This window comes from Strigops habroptila, chromosome 3 (genome assembly GCF_004027225.2).
Source record: "Strigops habroptila isolate Jane chromosome 3, bStrHab1.2.pri, whole genome shotgun sequence".
Lineage (NCBI taxonomy): Eukaryota > Metazoa > Chordata > Aves > Psittaciformes > Psittacidae > Strigops > Strigops habroptila.
The window spans coordinates 36,681,472-36,707,808 of NC_044279.2; the positions used below are offsets into that span (position 1 = coordinate 36,681,472).

Below are 26,337 nucleotides of genomic sequence, written 5' to 3' on the forward strand. Positions count from 1 at the left end.
ACAGTTTCTGATTTCTATTGCAAGATATCTCCCCTCTGAGTCAAAGGTTACTGTGCTTGAGGTGAGACTGGCAACATCAGTCACTCTGCCTCTGCGCAACCTTTGTCAGTGTTCATCCGTTTTCATTTAAAGATCTCTCAAATCCTACTGAAGGTGAAAATCCCTTTAGACTGCTGCGTAACATATATAAAACTTGATATTCACAGGCATATTTTGCAGACTTGTTTGAAGTAATTAAAAGACAAATACATGGAGCTGATGGAGAAAGTCCAGAAGAGGGTCACGAGGATGATAAGGGGGCTGGAGCAGCTGCCATATGAAGACAGGCTGAGAAAGTTCAGGCTGTTCAGCCTGGAGAAGAGAAGGCTGCGTGGAGACCTCATAGCAGCCTTCCAGTATCTGAATGGGGCCTATAAGGATGCTGGAGAGGGACTCTTCATCAGGGACTGTAGTGATAGGACAAGGGTTTAAACTTAAACAGGGCAAGTTCAGGTCAGACATAAGGAAAAAGTTCTTTACTGTGAGGGCAGTGAGGCACTGGAACAGGTTGCCAGAGAAGTGGTAAACGCTCCATCCCTGGCAGTGTTCAAGGCCAGGCTGGACAGAGCTTTGGGTGACATATTCTAGTGTGAGGCATCCTTGCCCACAGCAGGGGTTTGGAACTAGATGATCATAAGGTCCTTTCTAACCCTAACCATTCCATGATTCTATGATTCTACGAAATAGGTTCAAAGATCACGTATTTTAACCATTGATCTAGTGATCCAGCTTTGAGCAATACAATGACAGAAAATACAAGGATGGGCATACGTGTGGCAGAAAATTATGTGAAGATGAGAATTCTGACAGTGTTGCTCACTAGATTTCCGAGCCTGTCCAATCAGCCCTGGAAAATAAAAGCTCCAATCTCCCTGTACTGTTGAAACCTGGTATCAAAGAACAGATTTCATGGGGCTTGAAAATATGTGAGTGTCAGATGAAAAGGTTGTTGCAATCAATGTCTGAAACCTGCTGCAAAAGACAGAGACACTGGGATGTTCTTCATAGCAAAAGCTCGAGGTAACCTAACTGCGGGGCTCCATACAGTTCCCATGGAACCTTCCTTATAAAGTTGCTTGGTAGTAACTGTAATTTATTTGCTTTTTATAACTAGCTGAATTTTGCTTAGCATTACCTTGCTGTTCACAAACAAGTTAGGTGTTATAAAAAGCAAAGCAAGTCTTACCTGGAATACTCTGTCTCCTCACAGACAGTGCTCCATCAGGTGCCTTTGCCTGGTTTGCAGACTTTGTGTAAGGACTCTCATCTAAACAGAAACAAGCAACACTTCCAGTTACTGTTAAATATAATGTGAAAACCCCCATAATTTTTACCCAAATACTGTGTGAACTAGCAATGCAGAGCACAAGAGCTGCTGTGAGCTAGATGAGGATGGGTATTTCTGAATGTTGATTCGATGCTCAATGTCATGTTCAGACTCAATGACAAAGGCTCTGAATAGCAGAGCTGAAAACAATGGGGTAAAACTAAAATCAGAGATAATACTTAGTTGATGACAGGCTTGATATACAAAGACCTTTTTGGTTTTAACATAATCATAGACATTTCCTTTTTCTCATGTTAAGAAGCTTTGTCAAAGACTCCAGTGAGAGAGGTACCATCCCTGTTCAAGAGTGAAAGGTTTCTGGAAGCTTTTGAATATTCCAGCTGCAAAGAATTCCTTTTCCTCTCAGATCTGTCAGTGGGTGGTTCCTTTTCTGTGTTAACGATTGCTTAGGGAAACATCAGAAAGCCGCTGCCAAATAGGCCAGCCACTTTTACACCTGAAGAACAGCACTGTAACAGCCTGTGTCTAAATAGGGTGCTACGTGGAGCACCTACTGATCAACTCAGCAAGAGACCACTAATGGTGGGAGGAGCAGATGAGCCATCAATTAAAGGCAGCATTAGGCAGAAAGTGAGTCAATTCTACATCCTCCTTAAGAGCAGAATGACAGTAGGGGAACAAACCAACTATATTGTAGCTTTAAAAAGGACGAGCTATAAGCTCAAGAAAGAAACGTGAATAAAAGAGAAGAAATACTATGCATCTTATTATTTCAATCAAAAGAAAGGAATCAGAAGAAATTAGGCTTCTGTCCTGCTCTTCCTTTAATCGCATGCTCAAACACTTTAAAGTATTATCAAATTCTTCTATTTGCATATTTTCCTTTAGTAAGTTGCAAGGACTGCTGCATTTACAGCGTGTGCATGAATACATGCTTCAATGCAGATCAATGAGTAAAGGAATCAAAGACCACGCTGTCTGGTGGCATCCTCAGATCAAGTAGAACCATATAATCATTTTCTGGAGAATCAGGTTTTTTTTTCAGCTGACACTCTTGACATTGTAAGCCTTGCAAAGTCTCAAACTCCTTTAGAAACTTGCATTATGGACAGCAGTCTGTTTCTATACAAGCGAGATGAGAGTCTGGTCAGCATAATTTGATTTAAAACCAGGTGTCAGAAAGAAGTGACTAGAAAAGCTGATTGGCTTTTAAAACCAGAACGTCTGCAATAAACTCTGCTACTGTTAGGCAGTGACAAAAAAACTAAATAAATTAAAAAGAAAACAAAAAAAAGGGCAAAATATTGTTTTATAGTCACCCCACTTGATAAAAATGAAGCTAGTAATGAAGATATATATTGGTGTATATATGTTCTTCAGCCAATAGAATTGTTTTTTCTACAGTAAAATGAACTCCCATTGCGTTAAGACTACATTGTTACAAGGAAAAAGAGAACAGGCTTGACTATACTGTATGCTAGTACATACTCACGAAAATAAAGCTGTCGGCTACAGGAAATGCACCAGCATGAAAAAATATTAACACAGATCCAGCTACACAATTTAAGAACAAGGTAGACGTGTAAAGCTTTATTCTTCCATTTGAGGAAAGTGGGAAAGCTAATATTGTTGCATAAGCAGAATATACATCCCCTCATTAAAGAAAAAAAAATTAAAATAAGAGTGAACTAGACCTTCTGGAGGAAGTAAGATTGTCTTTTTTATTTCACAGAAGAGATACTACTGAGCTTAAACTCAAGACAAGGCTTTCCTGAACAGCCTTGCTAACTCATATCAATATCAAAAAAATAGGGCTCATCCCTAACATGTGGCTTACATGTCCCATCCATTTTTACTTATTTGCAGGTGCTGAACATGACAGCAGATAGTATGAGACATGCATTTTTCTATTAAAAAGTAGGCAGGAAACATAATACAATTTCTGAGGAACTGATGAATGGTGATGACTTTGGGTCCTATTTGAATGTATTCCCCACCTATGAAAAATCTATCAATTTACAGAACAAAGCAGTCTTCTCCTAGTCAGACTTATTACATACAGATTATTTTCACCAGATTGGAAATAGGGTAAAAAAGGAAGCAAGAATTTTCACAGCCAGACCTTTTTCATTTAATCTTTGTCACTGAGCAATTGAGTACATCAGCTACAATCTCATGCTGGAATAGGATTTTCCCAGTACTGCACTGTATTGGGAGTACCTGCAGTTATCCTGAGTTCAGAATAAAGGACAAGCCTGCAAATCTTTCTGGTTAATGGGGAGAGGAGTGTGAGTTTGAATTACTTACTAGAAAGACTGAGCAAAAAGTCTAGTATTTTCTACATAACTGGCAGATATGAAAGGTAACTGAGACTGTATATGTGAGTAAGCTAGTATTTTAACTTAAGCATATTAACATTAAAAACTGATCAGATACTTATACAGTATATTTATATACTGTAGGCATGCAGTTGTGCTACATTTCTTAATCTCTCTACAGACAGCAAAACAAGAGACTCAAAAAGTTGCTTCATAAGCTTTTGAACTCCTGTTAATGCAAAATATGCCCAACTATTATTGGGAAAGAACAATAAGCCATTGTATCATCGGTAGATTAGAAAGCTGTTCCTAGGACAGGAAGCAATTCTATTTCAGTGCCCATTTAACAGTGAAATCACGCTGCACCATAACTAGAAATCAGAATAAAGGATTCCCAGAAGCAAAGGAAAACAAATATAACCAACTGGAGAAAAAATGCTAACAGCCTTATTGAGATGCCTGTTTGAGACACAAAAGTAATATAAAGAGCAGACAGATGCAGAAATAAATGCCATCCTAAACAACAAACTGACTAAAGAGACATGGAAGCCCTGATAGCCCTGAAATGTCAAACACCATTCATGCTGTCATAAAAGGGAAAAATCTGTCTGTATGTATTAGCAAAGTTGTATATGTGGACACAAGAATTTACTATCAAATTATAATTTATTGATGCCCCCATCCACTCTATAGTTATCAGGGAGGGTCTTAAAACATGCAAAAATGTCTCATGATAGCAGTGCCTAGAGAGATTTGTCTGAGTGTTTTGTAATACCAGCTTCCCCCTCTACAGCATAGATAGACTTCCTGGAGACGAAACCAAATCCAGCAAGCCAACATGTAAAAAAACAAGGGAGAAAAAGGGTATAAAGCATTCTCCCCACAATGGGAAACAGTAACTCAAAATTAGGTAAAGCTGCAACGTATTTAAGAAGCCATATGTACAAAGCAGAGGGAGAAACAGGCTAGACTCAGAAGCATAAATCTCACCTAGCTACACTCCTAATACTAATTTATCATCAGCAGGGAGCAAGTCACAGAATTCACAAGCCAAACTGCATTGCCCATGAGCACAGAAATACCTTCCCCTGGGACGGGCAGACACACAGCGGCAAATCCCGCTGCTTGGTGCACCAGCTCCTGCCCACTTCTGGAGGAATCACGCTGCAGGTGGCCAAGTTCACTACAGTGGGACTAGTTTAGCTGTGCAGATACACTCTTGGAGCTGCATTAATTGCATTACTGGCTTCTCCCCCCCCTCCAAATTTCCTCTGGCTGTGAGATTAGGCTGCCCAGGGTAAACAATTTCTAGCAAGTCACTAGGTCATATAAAGGTGACTCCTCTGCCAGCAGCTCTCTTCACTTGGTGACTACAGGAAACCAACCCTCTTATGCTGTTAACATGTGGGGGTCATTTCCCAAATTCATACTTTGCATGTTTCTTGCAGTTGTAAATGTGCAATAGCGAAGATGATGCCCGCTGTGTTAATTTACCTCCTTTCCTGGCAGAACACAGCAATAATCTCAGAGGTGATGCCTTGCAGATTACTGACATTCTTTAACAGCAAAGCAAAATGATCTTCCCATTTTCTCCTTCTACTTGTCCTCATGAAAGAGCCCCGAATACCAGTAACAGTAGCTCACATATCGTCCTTTCGAAGCTCTGCACGCAATTCTTCTAATTAAAGACTGCAAAGATAATGATCAAGTGGACAGGCAAGCAGTCCTACTGCTTACAGCTATCAGGGTGGGCTTATTGCTTTTGCTATTGACTTTAAGGCAGATAAACAGCTTTTTGCACTTTCCTGCCTATTTTTAACCTGGTGGTCTCTCTAGCCTATAACTAGATTCGTTCTTTGAGTAGGGACCCATGCCGTGACCCATTTATATCATTCTGCATTGCTCTTGCTATACACGGGGTGCTCTGTCCACTGTAACTAACCAATAGTAATGTAACCCTACAAAGATCATACACTGGACAGTGTGCATAGCTATATAAAGTGCTTGGTACTGTGCTAGCAAAATGGCCATATGGAATCTTTAGATATTGGCTGGATTCAGTTTAATATCCTTTGAAGGATACCAGCTGGGGACACATTAAAGCAAATAAAAGGAAAGCTTAAATATATTTCTTCAACAGGCAAGTCTAAGCATTCGATGTGTTGGGACGTTTATTGCCACTGAACTATGTGCGCGTCTCTTGAGGTGGCTATGAAAGCTACTGACACAAGGATGCGGGTTTACAAATGTGGCAAAGCTCAAAAGCACTCCCTCCTTCAGGTCTTCACAATGGGCTACAGAATGTTTCCTTCACTGCTGCTGCTGCAAATTCAGTCGATACCTACATACCCCAGTAAATGTGTCCAAACCCTGTGCAGCGCCAGGTGACCCCAGAGGGCGACTAAGCGCAACCGCACCCTGCCAGATACGAAGGGGGGCCTCTTCCCACCCTACTGGGAACAGCTATTGAACACCTCAGCGGCTGCCACTTTGGCCGTCCTACATGGAGAGGAAATGTGAAGATCCTTCGCTCTCATATCTTGCCTCTCCCACACAACAGCTTGTTCTCAGCTCTACATCACCACTTGCACCTCCTTCTCTTCTCCAAAGGCTGCATTCCTCTGGGAGCAGGGGAGGTAACGTAGCACCAAATTTGTAAGAGAGGAACCTCAAACGCAGGGGAATTTTTTAATATTGAGGAACTTGGAAACTACATTGATTTTTTTTTTTAACGGTAGATGAGAAAGCACTATGAGGAAGAACAGAGTTTCCATTTTTCAATTTTCCATTCTCATTCTTCAACACTTCACATAATTATGTCTCACAACAGGATACGCTGTTCTTTGACCAAGTCAGAACTGGATTTAAACCTTTTTAGAGTTTGACCTAAACTCTAGCTCCTAAATAGACTTCAGAATCCAAGCAAGTGAGATCCTAGGTGTCCCTCAAACATTCCCCACTGTGAAGCATCTCCAGTGTGAGTCCCAAGACTCCACAATGAAGCATATTACATCTTCACTGGCTACAGTTCCAGCTGTCTCAGTGTACGGGATGAGTAAAATCAACTGCATATGTTGTTGCTTACACTGTTTGGGATAGCACACATCTCAGACTAGAAGAGAATCACACACCTATACGGAGGTAGAGGATGATAACAAGTTGTCAAGATGATGATTGCAGCTGAAAGAAGAACATCCCGAAGATAAGTGTCTCAAAAACTAAAAGCACCAGTCTCACAGTTATTACTATAGTTGTTACCTCAGGCATTCCCAGGTCTGTAATATCCCATTCACAGAAATATGCCACTCCTTAACTTTATAATGAAGAACGTATTTCACTAAAAGGAACAGACTGGAGGTTTGACTAGATGATCTCCAAAAGGTCCCTTCCAATCCTAACAATTCTGTGATTTTTATGAATCCCAGCAGTACATCACAAAATACCATAGGTTCTCCTACTTCTTATACCCGAAATTTACCCTGAATTTTATCTTTAAATGGCATAAAGCTCAGCATTACCTAAAAGCATCATTTTTGGCACAGTATCATACCAGTGACAGTTGGTAAATTCTGAGCTACAGCTTTCTTGGTTATCCCCACAGCTTGCAGCTGGAGACTTTCACAGATAAAAATAAATGTGTATCCACTGATGTCTGTGGTTTACAGAAGCTCTGAAATTGAAGGCTTTACACAGACTTTCTGTACAACTGTTAGGACCATTCCTGCAGCAAATTACTCTCTTCTAAACTCTGATATTTCTGTTAAAGATCTTCCATTCTGTAAGAAAGCTGAAATATTTACCGGAGCAGGGACTCAAACCCCAGCCTTGCACTCATAGATGAGTACCCAAACTCCCAGGTACATGATCACTCAGTCTTGCTTGCTGGCTCTGATCAATGTTTTAGGTATGCCATATAAAGTATAACAGATTAAAGCTATCTCATCCACGATCAGTTCCAAGTCCAGGCAGAAGAGGCAATCTGAACTCAAGATCCCCTGTATACACCTGTGAGCAGCCCAGACACTACAAAGTCATCAGGACCACTCTAGAAAAATGTCCCTGATCCCACGTAAGCTCATCTCCTCAATTTCCATTCTTTGTTTCTGGTAAAAATGCATAAACATTTTCTCTGAACTGTTACAAATTCTGGAAAATGTAATTTTCAGGTTGATCTGCCACAATGGGAAGGGAAAAAAAATACCAAGAAGGGAGTTGAAGCTTGTTTACCTCACTGCCCTAGAGCTGAGAGAATTTGTGTTAAAGACAGTGGACAAATCTTTCTCCCTGAACTTAAAGACCAAATAATTGTGAATGAGAACTGACTAAATAACTCTGAATACTTTTGTAATACCGTGATAAATGTAACCACTAGCAGTCACAATCAGTAGATAGATACCAAAACAACTTAACTGAATCTGTAACAGCTACAACGGTTAAATCAGCTGTAAATGAATCATAGTAAGAATAACACCACTCATTTTTTTAATACTACATATTTTTTTTAATAACTAAAGCTTATAAAGGTAAATGAAAGCTCTAAAACTCTGGTAAATTTTACAACTGAATTATTCATAGAATCATAGAATAGTTAGGGTTGGAAACGACCTTAAGATCATCTAGTTCCAACCCCCCTGCCATGGGCAGGGACACCTTGCCCTAAACCCTGTCACCCAAGGCTCTGTCCAACCTGGCCTTGAACACTGCCAGGGATAAAGCATGCACAGCTTCCTTGGGCAACCCATTCCAGTGCCTCACCACCCTCACAGTAAAGAACTTCTTCCTTATATCTAACCTAAACTTCCACTGTTAAAGTTTAAACCCATTATCCTTTGTCCTATCGCTACAGTCCCTAAGGAAGAGTCTCTCCCCAGCATCCTTGTAGGCCCCATTCAGATAACTGGAAGGCTGCTATGAGGTCTCCACACAGCTTCTCTTCTCCAGGCTGAACAGCCCCAACTTCCTCAGCCTGTCTTCATACGGGAGGTGCTCCAGCCCCCTTGGCCCTCCTCTGGACTTTCTCCAACAGCTCCATGTCCTTTTTATGTTGAGAACACCAGAACTGTACACACTTGAATTCATAAACCACGTTGAAATTTACTGGGAAGCAGTGAATAGTGGGAATTTTACTTTGGCTGTTGATGGGAGATTTTAGCACAACTGTTTTTAGCCTGGTGTAACTTTTACCCTTAGTAACTGTTATCAACAACAATATTAAAAAAATTCTCAGAGAATGTATTTTTCCTGGAAAAGGAGGATGTTTTTAGAAGATTTGCTTTTAAATAAGGCTAAAGTCTAGAGAAAGATTAACATCCTGGAACATTCATGGTTACCACAATATCACCACAGCTGTGTCAGAGCATAATGGACTACAAACAGCTGAAATAAGAGACAAAATTGGCTAAGTTCTTTCAGCAGATGTATAATGTACAGATTTTTGAATGTATATTCTTCATGAAACAACAAAATGTCAACAATTTGCTTTCCCCATATGCTAGCCATTTCACACCTGTTATAGGAGCTCCAACCATGAAAGAAAGCATTAATTTCTCCTACTGGTGCAACAGAATACCAATTCTTCGAGTTCCTTTTAGAGCTATGGCTTCAATCACTTCCAATAAGATTTCATTTTGAAATGGCAATGCTGCTCTTCGAAGTAGTTCTTAGAAATATCAAAAATTTCCTAAGAGCTACACGCAAAGTAGTCATTAATGAACTAGACTCCAAGTAGGATAAATATGAATGTATTTAATCTTAATCCTTTCTTATCAAACTCTGAGCTCAGTGCTCTCCAGCAGTCTTTATTAAGAAACCATAGGGTTTCAAATGCTTCCATAAGTAACATTTGTTGGTGTGTGTGACATAGAAAAATTACGAGAAGGAAAAGTTAGAATAGCTCCTCTGGTAATTTTCTTTCCTACATTTAGCAGATGTGTCCTCTAGTTTTCTTAGAAACTTAATTTTACCAGTTAGAGCACCCAATGAATAACCATGTTGTCTCTCTAAAGTGAAAATTTATTCAATTTTATTTTACGTGATGTAAATTTAATTCTTTTTTTTTTTTTAATGAATTATATGGCTACTCATTACAGTAGCAGCTCAGTTTTAATCTAGAAGCAAGAAAAGTAGGGTGCTGTAATTATGCGTAACCATTAATCCATTTCCTGTTGCCTCAGCAAGCCTGACCATTTGAAAAGTGATCTCAATAGCCTCCAAGTCTTCTTGTCCAAAGCTGATTTTCTAAGCCTCTGCCTAAGTACCTGAATGGAAATGCTTGGTTTCTTAAATGCTGATCTCTTCCCAAAGCTATTTTGCTCAGGAAAATTCAGAACTTTCCAAGACCATCTAAAACATGCAGGATCTGCAGAAGGCTGGAAACATGTCTCGAGAGATGTTAGCATATGGTGAAATTCACTTCAGTGGATTATGTCATAAAGAAGTAATCCTATTTAAATAATACCCCAACCACAAACTACTTCAAATCTCATAAATATGTCTTCTTTTTTTTTTTTTTTTTTATACAGCATCAAGTATTTGTTAAGGGATTAAATTCAAATGCCATAAACCAGAATTGTTACTGAATCGTTACATAATTTTAGGATTCATAGTGAGTCTTGCTCTCTTGTCTTAAGCTTCTGTTTATTGTTTCTGGAAATAATATAGGCATCACATAAGTGAAATGTGTGAGGCTTAACCACAGCAGCTAGAAACTGAAGAAGCTGGGACAGTGAAAAAGCTCAAAGAAACTGAGGATGTAAACTATTTTCCTCTATGAGACAGTCTGGCATTTTTCTATAGATAGAACTTCTGCAGAAAACCTTGTTCTAGAGGGTGCGGCTATAAACTTTTTCATTTAAAAGGAAACTCCTAAGCGACACAGATCTCTGTGACGGAAAACATTGCTGGATATTCAAGCTATAGTTTTTGTCCTGAACAGCCGTAGTTTGTTAAGAGTTGCATCTTGATCCATAGAAAGGTTTTGTTGTCCTCTCTGCATGTGTCTTTAGGAACATCACAACTAGGATATCAACTAGGAGCTTCTCTGCTACATGACAGGGAAAGCAGAACCTAGTTGCGTGTGTGCTGGGGGAAGGCAATAATAAAAGTTAACAGCTGAGATAGTAAGACTATCACTCAAGTTGCATAGAAAGTAAGTAAAATATGTTAAAACTGTTTAGAAAACAGGAGTTTAGTTTGCTTCAGGAAAAATAAGAACAAGCAAAGTCATAACACTACGTTCTAAGACAAAGTTAGGAATCGTAATTTTTTCACGAGGCTAGTTATCCCACCTTTGTTCCAGTGCTGTACTAATGCTATTTGCAGTAAATTAGATCATGTATTTTTCAGCCTGCTTGTGTCTGTAAGTGTCTCTAGTGATGACATTTCCGTCACTGTCCTTTGGAGACTGCTCCACAGGATGTATCAGATCTCCCAGCTGGAAAATAGTTCCCTCCATCAGTCTACAATTTTCTTTCCTCACTTTAACTGTCATACTATTACTCCTAATAACATTCCTTCCCTCTTCAGAAGATCTTATAAAAAATATCTCTCATGTACTGTTCATTCCAGAAATCACACAGATTACTGTGCTTTCTGCTTTAGGGTAGGATCCTACCAGTTCTTCTTTCTGGGCATGATTTAACACAAAGACTGGCTGATCTTGTCACTGACGCACAGTGTGCATGCTGACTGGGATATCCATTGGGCGAAGGATACATTTGGTTTCTTTAAACAAAAAATTTGCACAAGTGTAACTCTGGTGTGGGCAACATTAAGAGTAAAGCATACTTCTGCATCTTAGTAATATGTTGTATAAATTTACAGCATTGTAGTTATCCTTTTTAATCCCACTAACAAGCTTTATTTGATTCATAAAATCAGTTTAGCACTGCCACTAGGAGCTGTTTAAACACTGTACCAGTACCAGCGTATTTACATTGGCATGCCAGTGGGATTGCCCCACTTATTTATAGTCCAAATGACGCACATGAGTCCAATTGGCACGGCTCAGGCTTAGTGAAATACTGATCTTTCAGAATGCACTTCTTTCAGGAGTCAGGCTATAAACCTGACACCTTCCTCGTACCCTTGTGAAATACTCTCCTACTATCAGCCCCTGCCCTTGAAGAGTTTACTCTATATGTACACAGAGACTGTGCAATAACTTTGACTAAGTTCAGTTGTCAGCAAAACTTCAGGTTTTGGAAGCTGTGACAAGTTTGAACATAGTGCAGAGTAAGAGTCTTTTAAAATAAAGTGCTGTGTGCTTTTAGAGCGGGAAGAAAGCATAGCAACAAAAGAGATGTCAAGTTGACAAACCAATATATACATATTTGTTTTACTTAAAGCTCTCATAAAGCCTAGGCCACCTTCTGTGCTTCAGACAGCATCTATCCACACACGCCATTCTTTACGGCAAGCCTTTTAACCTGTCAAGTATCCTTTATTTGACAGGGCCTCCCGAGTCTTATTTAATCTCAAAGCTTATTCAGGGTAAGAAGCCTCCAGTATTGTCTGCAGTATTCCTCAAATTCTGTAAAATGGTAATTACTAGAACTGCTTGCCCACATCTTTGCCTACGTGCAACTTCACCCGTGTCTGAATCAGCTTTTTGTAATCCTACGGAAAATACAACAATAAAGAAATAGATGGATGTGTGACATATATGAAAACTTATACCCCCATAACCTTCAAGAAGGCAGGCAAATAATTTTTCATCTTTACGTGCACCAATCCCCCAAGCTTTCTAACCAGGACTCCTTCTCCTTTAGGAATTAACAGCTGCACATTTACAACATCTTTGGCTCTAAAGCTCCTACAAATGATGACAGCATCAGTCTATCGTCTACCATAAATGCAGGAAGAATAAACACGGATTTCATTTTTCCATAGTGTGAAAACTCTATCTTAGAATTTCTGTCCAACCACTACAGTAATGGTGAGGTAATTATTAAATCTTTCTCTGTATTACCAGTGTATTGCCAGCACTTTCAGATCCATCATAATATGTGTGTGTGTGTGCATGCTCATGCTTAATTTTAATGACAGGTTTATTTCATTCATAAAATAATTTCAAAACGGACAGCAGAAAGCAATTAAAAATAACAGGAATTCTCACTCACATTAAAAACAGCTTGAACCAACCTGACATGCTATCAGATAAAGGACTCTGAAGAAAGCATTTAAGGCAGAAGTTCAAACAAACCGACTGGACTTGCCATGTTCTGAAGGTCAAACAAGGTCTGGTTTTGGCAGACCAACAGCATCATGAACGCCAGAGTCCAGATCACTCTATCATGGCCAGTCGGTGCTCTGTCCAGGTTTTTATAATGAAGGACTGAGGGAAATCAAGCTGATTCTAAGTGCCAAAATAGAATATAGGCAATTAATAAGACATGGCATATAAGCCTTCAGACCCAAGCAAGTGCTAAATATATTAACATCTGCACACTATGCAGCCAATGAAATACATCTGTAGTAAGCTCCTGAAAATAAGACCAGTAAGCCAAATAGGCCACACCACTGTTTCACAAAGACACTACATTCTTCATTATCTAAAGTCTCTAAAGGGAGAGCCTAGTAGAGAATATGGTACACATTAATGTAAATTGCCATTGGGAATGAAGGGAGAAACACTCAAGAAAAGAAATGACTGAAAATATTAAAACTGCAATTCCTAAGCAAGAACAGAGCAAAATGCTTTTAACTACTTGCTGTAGCTTTGAAATCGAGATGACAACAATATCTTATTAACCATGCCAGGAAGCATCCGTGCAGCCAGCTTCACCAGCCCTATGAACCAGAAGATACAACCACAGGCACAACTGGTATTTTATTGACCAAATCAACGAGAAAACACAGAGGATAGGACCTATATCAATAACCAGGGAAACATGCCTGATAGATGATAGTAGAAGTTTGATCTTCAAGGTATTTCAAGAAATAACTGGTATTAAAAAAGAAAAATGCCAATAATTCCAAGCTATGATATCTATGTTGCACAAAGCAAGCACTTTGCTGCAGAGTCAGAGAGTTGAACACGCTGATTAAGACCACAAGAACAGCAAAGCAAGCCACTGAGATCCATAAGAATTGCTGGTTAAGGCAGTGGCTTTTAACCTGTTGTCTGTTGAATCCTGAAAGATCACAGATTATTGTGCCACATCTTTTGAAAGGTCCCTACGAAAAAAGAAGATGCCTTTACTCTGTACAGCAATCTAATTACGGAACATATCCATTAAGGTGTACACCACCACTAAGTACCTAAACAAAGAAGAATGAAGCCATTAAGACTAACAGGCACAGTCAGCTGCCTTAGGCTGCCCCAAGAGCCTGAAAAAAGCAAGTTTCTGCACTCTACAGCCAACACATTCTGCCTTCCATGTCTTAAAAAGGCTTAAAGATATGCATTGGTTTTGGCTGGTTGGAAATGTAAATGCGTCTGAAAACATTTCCTAACAGGAGTTAGAACAACAACCGCTGACTGCAGAACAAGTATTGTTAACTCCTCTGATGGAGAAGGTAACTTAATCTTTCAGTGTGCTTTCAGCTTCCTTGATGCACCCTCTGAGAAGAGAGCGTGGGGAGAAGTATAGTCTCCTGGAGGAAGGAAGCCTTGCTTCTACTATGGGAGTGCATGAGCACACAGAGGGATAGGAAGCATCAGCAGGGCAGGGTGTAGTGGATGGAAGAGAGCAAAAAGCAGAGGCTGATAACAAAAATCATTGCTGAATGTGCTGCACATGCACTGCATAGAAAGAGGACCTCCTTGAGACCGAAGCAGCCCTTTGCAATACATAAATGAATAAACAAATAGAACCTGTTTGCAGAATGACTTGGGGGTGTTGGTCAATGATAACATGAGCTGGCAGTGCGCGCTCGCAGTCCAGAAAGCCAACCGTATCTTGGGCTGCATCAAAAGAAGTGTGACCAGCAGGCTGAAGGAGGTGATCCTGCCCCTCTACTCTGCTCTTATGAGACCCCACCTGGAGTATTGTGTACAGTTCTGGTGTCCTCAACATAAAAAGGACATGGAGCTGACGGAGCGAGTCCAGAGGAGGCCACAAGGATGATAAGGTGGCTGGAGCACCTCCCGTATAAAGACAGGCTGAGAGAGTTGGGGCTGTTCAGCCTGGAGAAGAGAAGCTGTGTGGAGACCTCATAGCAGCCTTCCAGTATCTGAAGGGGGCCTACAAGGATGTCGGAAAGGGACTCTTCATCAGGGACAGTAGTGATAGAACACGGGGTAATGGCTTCAAACTTAAACAGGGGAGATTTAGGTTGGATATAAGGAAGAAGTTCTTTACTGTGAGGGTGGTGAGGCACTGGCACAGACTGCCCAGAGAAGCTGTGGCTGCCCCATCCCTGGCAGTGTTCAAGGCCAGGTTGGACGGGGCTTGGAGCAACCTGATCTACTGGGAGGTGTCCCTGCCCAGGGCAAGGGGTTGGAAGTAGATGATCATAAGGTCCTTTCCAACCCAAACCATTCTATGATTCTATGGTCCAAAAGTCTTGCCTGGTGAGGGAAGAAAGGAGAGTGCTTACTGTAAGTTAAAGGTCTAGGCAGATTTACTTTAAAAATAACCTGCGTTCTCATCAGTCACTTTGAAAAACAAACACACTAAAACATCAAAAGAGGTCTTTCAGCAGAAAGAACTGTCTTTCACTAGACATAATATAGGGCTCACTTAAATTATCCCTTGTGAGGTTTATAAAACATCTTGCTAACACTTCCCCCTTATCTCCTATACTCTACAAAAACCCCATTACTATTCCTGTCTTCTTGCCTTAAGAGAATAAATAATACTAAGCTCATTGTCTACAAGGTTTATGGGTGTTGAAAGTTGCCAGTCACCTGCCATTTCCACGCAAAGAGTAAACCCAAACACACCTGTCCTATAGAGAGCTGTAGCGCAGCTGAGCTGGTGGTGCTGACCCTAGGCTTTCTGAATCAATATTGTCTCAGAGCTTATCATAAAAACATTGCTTTTTCCAGCAAAAGAGGCTTCTGCTGAACAGCTCTGTGAAACCAGCTCCCATGCCTCATACTCCTGTATTACGTCTGACTAGAGACATGGGATGCTAAAAACAGCTGTGCTTTTCCATGTTCCCCAGCAGCATTCATTCTGCCTGCTTCCTTGTGTCTGCACTCCTTCCCTTCATAGGGGCATTAAATTTTAACAGCATATGTGGATAGAAGGAATAAAAAAGGAGATGAGGTCTGACAGAAAATGTAACCGAAAACAAATACATGCAGTGCATAGGACGCTGTGTGTCCAAGAAGGAAAAGGGAGAGAAGAGGAAAACAAAACTAAATCAGATTGCAGAGGAGAAAGAAGGAACAGTATGGAAGGATGAATGGGAAGACAGTAATCCCAACTCTCAACTCCTCCTAAATCTCTTCCCATGTTCCTCTAACAAGCTTTATTTCCTTTGCTAATTACACAGAATCGAAGTAGCCTGATTTGAAATCATGCAGAAGTTAAAAGTCATCAGCTTTGAGTTCCCACTCCTAATAGCAAAAGGCCAAATTAGAAAACATCAGAGAAGCTGATTTGGCAAGAGACACCAGGATACCAGTATGACAGCAGGAATTATTACTTTGCTGCTTTCCTTTCCCAAGCTATGTGCTCTGCTTTTGGACTAATACTCCTTCTGTGAGAAACAAACAAGGAAGGGAGCTAGTAAGAGCTGTATATATTTTCTATCACCATCACCAGCTCAAAGAACCTGAGTGAGAACTGAAAACATGGTATGAAGTTCAGGAAATAACACTCTAACTACTTTTTCAACCATGTAGGAATTTTTGGTTCAGATATTTCTTTTAATATTCTGCTTAGCAGAGAAACACAGGTAACAATGACGTGTTACTGCTAGCATTATACGGATGGAATAAAAATATAAAAGTGTCAATAACAACCTAAAGACAAACCAAAGTAAGCATGACGCCTCAGCACAGAAATGATTTCTTTAACCATCACTGTTTTGTACACTTTCTCCTTTCTAGCATGATTTGTTCTGGGACTGTGTTAGCCTCAGTATTGCTCCCATTACTTCCAGCATAAAAGTCTATTGAGATTTGCAAATAAAAAGGCAATTAAAAGTTGTACAAAATGACTACAGAGATCAAACAATGTCTATTCCCCAAGTTCACGTCAAGATCCATGTACATGTAATGTTTCATACAATGTAAGTTATTCAATAAAAGTGATGAGGAAGAATAAAATGTTCCCATTACCCTTTCCTAACAGATTTATTAAAAGTAAATCATAAGTTAAAACAAGCAGGTTAAACACAAAAGGATTACTCTATTCTATAGTCTACTTTATTGAGATTGCCAGGATAGCATCTTCAGTTCAGTCAGATTGGCTACTACACCAATAGTGAAACCAGTATTTTTCTTTACGCTCCAGCTCTGAAAAGTACGACAATTTAAAGGATCATTTGTGCCTATTAAAGCCCAACAAGAAGACAGTGGGATTTTAAAATTAGAAGGATACTTCAGATTCAAACATGGGTTGGATGCTCTCCTAACTTGGGCTGCTTTCCTGAACTGAGATTACACGTCCTGGTTTTGCAAATATTCAGGCACATGCATGGCTTTTTGCTCTCTAAGTGCATTGTGCAAATCAAGACCTGTACTCATCATTAATACATTTTTCTGTGAGCCTATGTCTTACCATGTTTTATAATGTAAGGAATAGTATGCAAAATTCTATCATAAATCATACTCTGTCATTTCTAAACAGATTTCTGAAACCTGGCACATAAATATTAATTTCCCAAATGCAGCTATGACAAAACAGGCCACTACTGTAGCAGGTTCCCACTGAATACAGTGCCAAATTACAGTAAGCATGGCTGTGCGCAAGTTTGAAACACAGTTTCTACGTAAGGATCAAAAAATGGGTACCAAAAGTCATACATTCATCATTTTAGTCCCTTTTAAAAAGAATACTATAACATTTATTCTTCTAAAGCTCATAAAAATAAATATTCCCAACACAGAGATTTATGATACAAACCAGTACCCATTTCAGAATAACACCACTTTGATACAGAAAGGCCATGAAAGATCATCCAGTACTTTGGTATAAACACACAATCTATTTTGAAATTCCCAGATGTGTGGGCTGCCATCCATTTCTTCAAAGATTTTATCGGATGTGTGCTCATACACTCTTTAAAATAGACTGAGGTCTATTAAAGTGCATCAAAGTCCTAAAAAAGGCTGCGATCCGTTCATGCATATAGATAGTGAGCTACGGACAAATACCACCAGTGTAACAGCTTTCCATTTAAAAAAACCCGACTCGATTTCCTTGATTTCCCTTCTCTGCCCTAATTTACTATAACATTTGAAGACTTCCTAACTATTTATGCAATCTTTACAATTAATCTTCAATCTCATATGAATTTTAGCCTTTTCTAGTGAACTGTGGAAAGCAATGAATTTGCAAGCAGAAAAATGATAAAGAGTAATGTATATTTGTAAAGGTATGGGTGATGATTTGACTGAGTCTTTCATGAAGTCTTGGCTAAATGAACATGTGAAGAGCCATCATAGATTATAATTATAATTATAGCTCCCCTGGACAATCTTAGTAAATCATCAATTCTTCATGTTGCTACTCTAGCTTGCCAAAAAAGCCCCAACCCTAGTAGTTTTCTAGTTCACCATACTACTTACAATATCCCCAGCCCATTGTAGTTTTTAATTTGCCTGCCAGTTCAAGTCAGTACACCACAAATCCTCAGGACACCCCACAGAGTATAATACTTTACACCTAACAGTGACACTGGCAAAGATCAAGGATGGAGAAAGAAATTTTAATTTAGCTGATGGGTTCAGCAGGCAGATATTTAGCAGATGTGACACATTACCTGTATCTGTGCTCCTATTTCTACCACCTCCAGCCTTTTACAGATTAATTTAGGCCAATTGTCCAAACCCATGAAGCCCCATGGAGTAATGCACAGCAGTCAACCCATCCACAAGATAGGATGATTAGCACTTAAAATGAAACTCTGTGAACCTCTATCATTATTTTAATGGCACTCTGTGTGCTAATTTTAAATATAACAGCTGCTTCTCTCAAGTTCTAGCTAGAGAATTTTGCTAAAGATCACCTCTAACATTACAATCTAAATTCAGTGAGATCATACATAAACATTTATATTAGCTACTCAGTGAACAGTAAGATTTGTGAGTTTAGGGATTTGGCTTTTTTGAAACATTTTGTATGAACTGGCTAAGACCAGGAAATAAATTGTGGTATCAATACTGGCATAAAATCCAAACAAACATGAAACCAAAGCATTTAAATAATAAAAAAGTCTATAGAGCTATGCTCACAGTTCAAATCCGCAGTTTTCCCTAGGAAAGGACTACACCGTTAATTCCACTTATGAGACACTACCCTTTAAAATGAAGCAATAAAGTCCTGGGTAAAATACATCTTGCTTTAACTGGCCTGAGAAATGCCCCAAAATAGTGTATCATATGACCTGTTAGTAGGGCTTTACAAAACAATTAGTTTTCTAACAACTCTTTTCTTTCTCCAACAACGTTGTGCAAGGGAAACAGTCTGATTTCTGTAAAACATACTCCATCAATTATTTGTGAAGTAATTTGAGTTTATCAAGAACTTACCAAAGGAAGGCTCCTCTGGAGAAATCAAATCTTACGTTGAGATCTTCATGAAGTGCAACCTGTGATCATTTCCAGCTCTTGCAGGAACAAGTTCAGTTTATCTAAGTTCAATTCACCACAGCCTGATGGCTGGCCCTAGCCCAGCTCCACTCGTCATGGAGCATTTCCCCACTGTCAAACACAGCTGCTGGGAACAGTCAGCAAGAAAGAGAAATGATCCTGCAGGCAATTAAATGTGTTCCTCCCAGAAGGGCTTCAAACAGCAGAGAGCTCTCCAACTACACTGAAAGGGAAGACCCCATGCAGAACAAAGTACAGCTACATAGTGAGTCATGTTTCATCTGGTCTTCTGTATTTGATACTATTTGGAGATTATGGTTTGTTTGTTTGTTTGTTTTTAATGTGTGAAGCCCCATAAGCCCATGAAAGATCAAACTTATGACTTATTGATACTAGAATTGTAACTAGGAACATTACTTTCCCCCAGTGGCAGGTGACATCACCCTCTCCAGCCCCACAGCAGGCATATTTTCTATTACAGCTATCTGAAACATTCACTAAACAGGCAGAAATTTTAAAGGCTATTGCCTTTCAGACTGTCAAGTTGACAATCTGAAAACAATGATTTCTACTGCCAAAAAAAGTTTCTTGGGCAAAAACCCAAAAAGGTGTAATAAAACTTTCCTGCTGAAGCTACCAGAGATAACTATCTCTAACTTCCCCCTCTTATCTTCTAATGTATTTCTCATTAGCTTGCCTTCATCTCTGGCATCTAGCTATCACCTCTCCCCAGGAAAGAGAGCATGAAGGAGAGAGGGAGACTGCCCCTGTTCCCCAGGTTGGCTTTTGAATGCAGCTCCCCAGCTAACTGTGCTGACCACTATTCACACTAGACCAAAAAAAGTTGTAAAATCAAATTTTAGTAACTTGCTGTAGAGTAACTTTCAATAAGATCATATTTGTAGATCTGTAATATTAGATTTTTCTTTAATTGGACCAACTACATCTATCATCCTTCTTTCTTTGTCTACCACAACCTTCCTAGGAAGCAACCTTCCTAGGAAGCAACAAGTCTAGCCTGAACAAAGAGCCAGTGAACTGGTGCATATGCCAGCATGTAAGCTGGCTACAAATTTAGAAATCTGGCTGATAGCAGAGCTCACACCTTTGGCAGCAAAACTATTTATCCTGAACCTCTCAGCTATCTACTGATGTGGCCCTGTCAGGAAAGGCCATGAACATCACACAGTGAGCACTATACTTTGTGCTGCTCATTGGCTCTGTAGCCTGGCGGGGGGACCTTACCCAAGGTCCCCTAGATGTGAGACCAAGAGTTTGGGAGGTAGGAAAAGAAGGAGAAACATGACTGCATTGTCTTCCTCTGCCTAGGATAAAATCATTGAAGCTGTTGAGGTCTACAGGGCAATGGGCAAAGACAGGGCATCTGCACCTGGCTGCTTTCCCCTTGGCACTGCTCCCATGGGAAGCTGCAGGCATGTCTGGTGAGGTCTGGGTTGTAGTGCCTCTGGTATGATGAGATATGTCACCTCTCATAGATGTCCAGTGTTTTTTCATCCCGTTTAGACAAATATCTGGCATCTGGATAGAAGTCAGCTGGTGTGGGTCCAACTCAGATAAACTGGAACTGTCGGCCAGCACAGGGATGCACTGGGACGAATATCCAGATGGAACATCTGTTCCCTATTGCACATCCTCCCTAATTGCCATTGATCCTGAAACATTATTAGGTTTCCCTTTGGTCCAAGATTAACCCAGCTAACAGATGTGTTGGCAGCCCTCAAAGGCAGAATGGTTTGGTTGTGTGGGACATTGCCCATCTTCTTAAGGAGAAAGGCTGATAATCCAGATGCCCTCCAACTTGACAGAAGGGGAGCCAACCTTGCAAGAAACAGGCCTATCAGGATGACCAAACTAATACCAAAAATGAAAGTGACTAGAGGGAAAAAATGAAAATTCATCTGGCAAAAAAAAAAAAAATCAAGATTTGGGAAACAAATTTATCTGAAATTCCTAAAGATGGGAAGAGAAGATACTGTGTCTGCATCAGAACTAGAAACTTGTATGCTAGACAGGAGATGTCAGAACAGTTAAGGTATAGGGAAAAATTTAAGCTGATGATAACAAAAACCTTTTTTTTTTTAAATTAAGATATTTATCTACAGGCTGCTAGAATTTAGATAGAACTCCTTAATTTAGGGAAATTTGAGGTTTGTGTCACACAAGTCATAATACAGGATCACTGCAGGCTATTTTTAAGTCTTTGACTGGTATATTGAAGATAATCACAGCAAACAGTGATAAACAGCAAGATTAACTTGAGTGAGGTGGCCAGTTCCAGCAATACACACTGTGTATGACCCATGAAAAGGAACTGAAAGGTACACAGAGGTAGACATCACTGCTGGACTGCAGTGCTGTGAAAGCCACCGATGCACAACAGCACCAGGCAGGAATTGCCCAAGGCCCAAGAATGAACACTGAAGAGCTGAGAAAGGTACCCGAAGGTGAGGCAGGAGCCCTGATGCACTGGGCAGCAGGCCAGCTGTGTCAGCCAGCAGCAGGGAGGCACAGCCAGCCCCTGCTGAGGGACAGGAAGACAGCAAGTGGAGATGGTCAGAGGGAGGAGATGCCCCTGGCCATGCTGCTGAGGGCGCAGTGTTTTGGCCAGGTCACCCCTGCTGGTGTGCTGTGGTGCTGGCCATTTCAGAGCACCGTGGCTCAGTCTCACCAGGACTGTAGCCACCCTTGGCAAGGCTGCAGATGGTGTCCCTGGCAGAGCCCCAGTCCCAAGCCCAGCCCAAAGGAGCACGAGAGGCTCCAGCATCCCTCACTCAACCTCAGGCTAGCAAGGCACTAAAAGGACACCACCAGCAGCACTTGTACTTTCAGGCTGGACAGACGAGAGTGGCCAGTCTCCCACAGGGTACCAGACGCGTGGATGAGCCACGCGTAAATGATGAGATGTGGCTGAAAAGGCACTGGGGTGTTACCACAGGTTTACCAAATGCCTGCACGAAAGAGATATATATCTCAGTTGGGGAAAGCATAGACTGCATGGTCAGTCAGGAACACCTTAATTAGACTGGATATTAGGAAAAATTTCTTCACTGAAAGGGCTGTCAAGCAGTGGAACAGGCTGCCCAGGGAAGCAGTTGAGTCACCATCTCTAGAGGAATTTAAATACATGTAGATGTGGCAATTAGGGACACGGTTTAGTGGTGAACTTGGGAGTACTAGGTTAACAGTTGGACTTGATGATCTTAAAGGTCTTTTCCAACCTAAACAATTCTATGATTCTATAAAGACACTAATTAGTAGTAGGTGCACGAGTACCACAGATGGACACTCCACAAAGCCCCCCAGAAGCCCCTATAAAATTCCAAACTAATTATATCAGAAAACCCATCCTAAAAGGGTTCACATTTAAGGACAGGACCTTTACAACCATAAAAGTCACTCCTGCCCTGTCCGGGAAGACAGACAGTGATGTATTTTGCTATCTATGCCATGCTTATCTCTGTATAATCAGGCGCAGGGCTATGCCGCCCTGCTGGGGGCTGTTTAGTCTAGAGAAGAGAAGGCTTAAGGGGCACCTTATCGCTCTCTACAGCTACCTGAAAGGAGGACGGAGAGAGGGGTGGGTCGGTCTCTTCTGCCAAGTAACAAGTGATACGACAAGAGGTAATGGCCTCAAGTTGCGCCAATGGAGGTTTAGATTGGATATTAGGAAAAGTCTATTCACAGAGAAGGTGCTCAGGTAATGGAACAGGCTGCCCAGGGCAGTGGTGGAATCACCGTCCCTGGAAGTGTTCAAAAACCGTGTAGATGAGGCCTCCAGTGATATGGTTTTGTGGTGGTCTTGGCAGTCCTGGGGTAATGGTTGGATTTGATGATCTTAAAGGTCTTTTCCAACCTAGTTAATTCTATGATTCTATGAACAAATGTGCGCATAATTCTTGTGTAATACATGAATGAATTGCCAGTGTCTTCCCCCATGAACCAGGGAGAGAGAGCCATGACCACAGTTAGAGATCAAGACCAAAGCAGAGAGAGAGGATGGAAGAAGGAGATATTGCCTCTCAAAACACATGGGAAGGGGGCTGTAAGAAGCCACCACTGGGAACTCCCTGGGGAGGAGGGGGACAAAGCTTGAGTGTAGTCAACAGCAAATGCAGGTGAAGGCTTTCCTGTCCTCTGTGAACAGAGCGCTACCCGTTTCCCTCAACAGAGAACGAGATGAGCATCTCCTCCTGCAGCCTTCAGGAAAAGGCAGGGCAAGGCAGAAATTCCATCTTCTCCAGTGCTTGGAAATGAACAACAGTTTATACGAACAGGGTTGCACAACCTGCTGTGTGGCAAGAGCATGTTTATCTTCCGCTAAAAATTGAACAACTGCTGGTACAACCGCTTCGCAGTGCAGCTCTTAGAGAGGCCACAGCACAATGATTCTGTTTTTTCGCCTGAGTTTCTTAGCTGTTTCAATTTCTAGCAGAATTAAGTTGTCTGAAGCTGCCCAACTCCAGGCATGTACAACAAAGATACATGGAAGAGGCAGGTACAAAAAAACCTGTGCATTAAAGCTTGATGCACAACTATTTCTGTTCCAGGAAACTTATGTCTGTAGGTGGCAGGAGATTCCTGGTGCTTGTAGGAACATCAGGAAATATTTACTACACTTTTATTTCTCTTAACTGCAAAAAATAAACAATCCATGTCACCTCCCAAGGATGCACTGCCTCCTTGTCATACCTTGAAGTCAATAATGAAAACCTGGAGCTTGAAACATGGGTTTACATCCTGGAATGTGAGGTGGCAGACGAAAAGCACAAACGGGCAAGAACACAAATTGTGTTGCCCACAGGGTCACTCACTGCCATTCCCCAAACACATACAGCTGTCACACAGTCATTCGGCAAATACAAAATTTAGATGCAATGGCACTTTTTCTTTTAAAATTAAATATTTTCATGTGTTCTCAATTGTAGAATACTTGATCTGACAAGCACATTCAGGCACAAAAGATAACGTGAGACAATAGGGAAACAGAATAGACATGAAAATATATCCGAAATGTACCCAGTAATAGCTTAATTTGCCTGTTCCCTGGGGAGATCTGAACTGTTTTCTGTGCAGAGGCTGTTAAACAGAAAATTATTTATTGAAAAGTTAATACAGCATGGTTAGAAGCATTTCACATGAGCTGTCTTGGCACGCAACCACCTCTATTTACCAGGGAAGAAACTATGTCCACCTAATCAAACTGGAATAAACCTGGTTAGTTTCAGCAGTAGTAGTGAAGAGCTTAAGCAAGGTGAGCATCCTTGCCTTACACACAGAAGCTCTGAGGACCCCCTCAGAGGCAGGAAGAGCTCAAGCGAGGGCGGAGCAGGAAGCACCCACTCCAGCATCTCTGCATCTAAATACCACTCATCAACACAATGAACCTGCACTCGGAGACCACTGCACAGACATATATAAACTAACAGTCTCTTTTCTTTGAAAGGCTCTCTGATCAGAAGGGAAAGTGATATTTAAGGCAATCATTTTAACTCTCAGAATTACTACTCAACTGAATGAATACAGACTGATCTGCAGTGCACCACAGCAATTATTTTGGCTTGCATTCATGATGGCCAATTCTCATTTTCCACGAGACAGTAGAGACTAAGAGACTTCTCTGAAGCCCACGACTGCAGCCATCCTGGCCCAGCTACCTGTGATGCAGCATGAAAGGGGACTGAATACACCATCTCATAAGGCTGAGCCTAAACCTTCTGAAAATGTGGACTCTGATGGGGACCACTGATTCTTGGTTTGCAACTCTCTGCAGGAAAACTGGAGGAAGCCATGAATCTTCTCTCAGACCTGACTTTTATAGAACATGTTTGTAAAGTGGCTAACATAAACCAGCTGTTTGGTAAAGCATAATATTCCCATTACATATTTCGATGCAATTGTCTGTTTTATGTGGAGATACTGTACATACTCTGAAACATAAATTACATGCATTTGCTGGAAACTTTCAAGTGATTTTTTCATACAACGCTAGATTGGAGCTTGGCTGATGACAGATTTGAGGACTAAAAGTAAATAAAAAAACATTTAAAAGTGGGTGGGAAGAGTCGGAATTTAAAGAAGACAGATATTGCTGCAAAATCATACAATAAATAATAAAATAATAAATCTCATTTTGAGTCAACCTGAAATATTATCTTCAATTCAAAATTAAATGCTTCCTTTTACTTTCAAGCTATTTAACCCCTAAAAAATGTTCTTTCTTTAAGGAGACGGGGAAAGTAATAAGCTCTAAAATATTTTGAAGGAAAAGAGTAAAGATCTAATTTTGAAAATGCTGAAACAAGACACTGCAGCATCTGGGGAAATAATTTTTCTTCTTCAGTCGAAAATACTAGTGATAATCATCCTTGAAAATGCAAATACTTATGATCCCAATCTAACTGTGCTTCTCAGCAAATTTATGACTTGTCAAAAAAGACTTTTCCCAGCTTTATTCATGAAGTTGGAGGCAATTATCACTTTTTCAGACGATGTAAGAGTGAATGTGTAGCTACACAAGCTGGTGGGAATTAAAAGAGATACAAAGCAGTTCGCACAACTCTCACAATTATTCCAGTGAACTGTAAATTGTATTAGAGCATTGCTTTCAGTAGCAGCAATATAACCTTCTCCAAACCCAAAAGGAACAAAGAAATCACAAGACACGTGAGCTATCAGACAAAAAAGGAATAAAATACCTTTTTTTTCCCCACCAACAAATGTAAGTGCTATATCCTGCAACTCCATTACAAATCTGAAAGTGCAATGTCGTAACTGATGCTAACACAGGTGAAGTGACAGGGTGAGGGGTGGCTTAGTTTTGTCATCTAATATCTGTTTTCAAGCAATCTGACCTCATCCATTTAAGTGCCATAGTTGGCTACGTTGGTATTTTCCAACATCTGTAGTTATACCCAGATGGCTACTTTGAAATGACTGCTGATAATATGTGCACTAGATTCATT

The 26,337-nt window shown here is 40.5% G+C and overlaps 1 protein-coding gene across 1 annotated transcript in view; it reads right to left on the reverse strand.

Moving 5' to 3' along the window:
• GRIP1 (glutamate receptor interacting protein 1) overlaps positions 1-26,337 on the reverse strand; it is a 227,157-nt gene that overhangs the window by 107,033 nt on the left and 93,787 nt on the right. Inside the window, 1 exon segment of the mRNA XM_030477942.1 lies at positions 1,226-1,306. Coding sequence (XP_030333802.1) covers positions 1,226-1,306 — 81 coding nt within the window.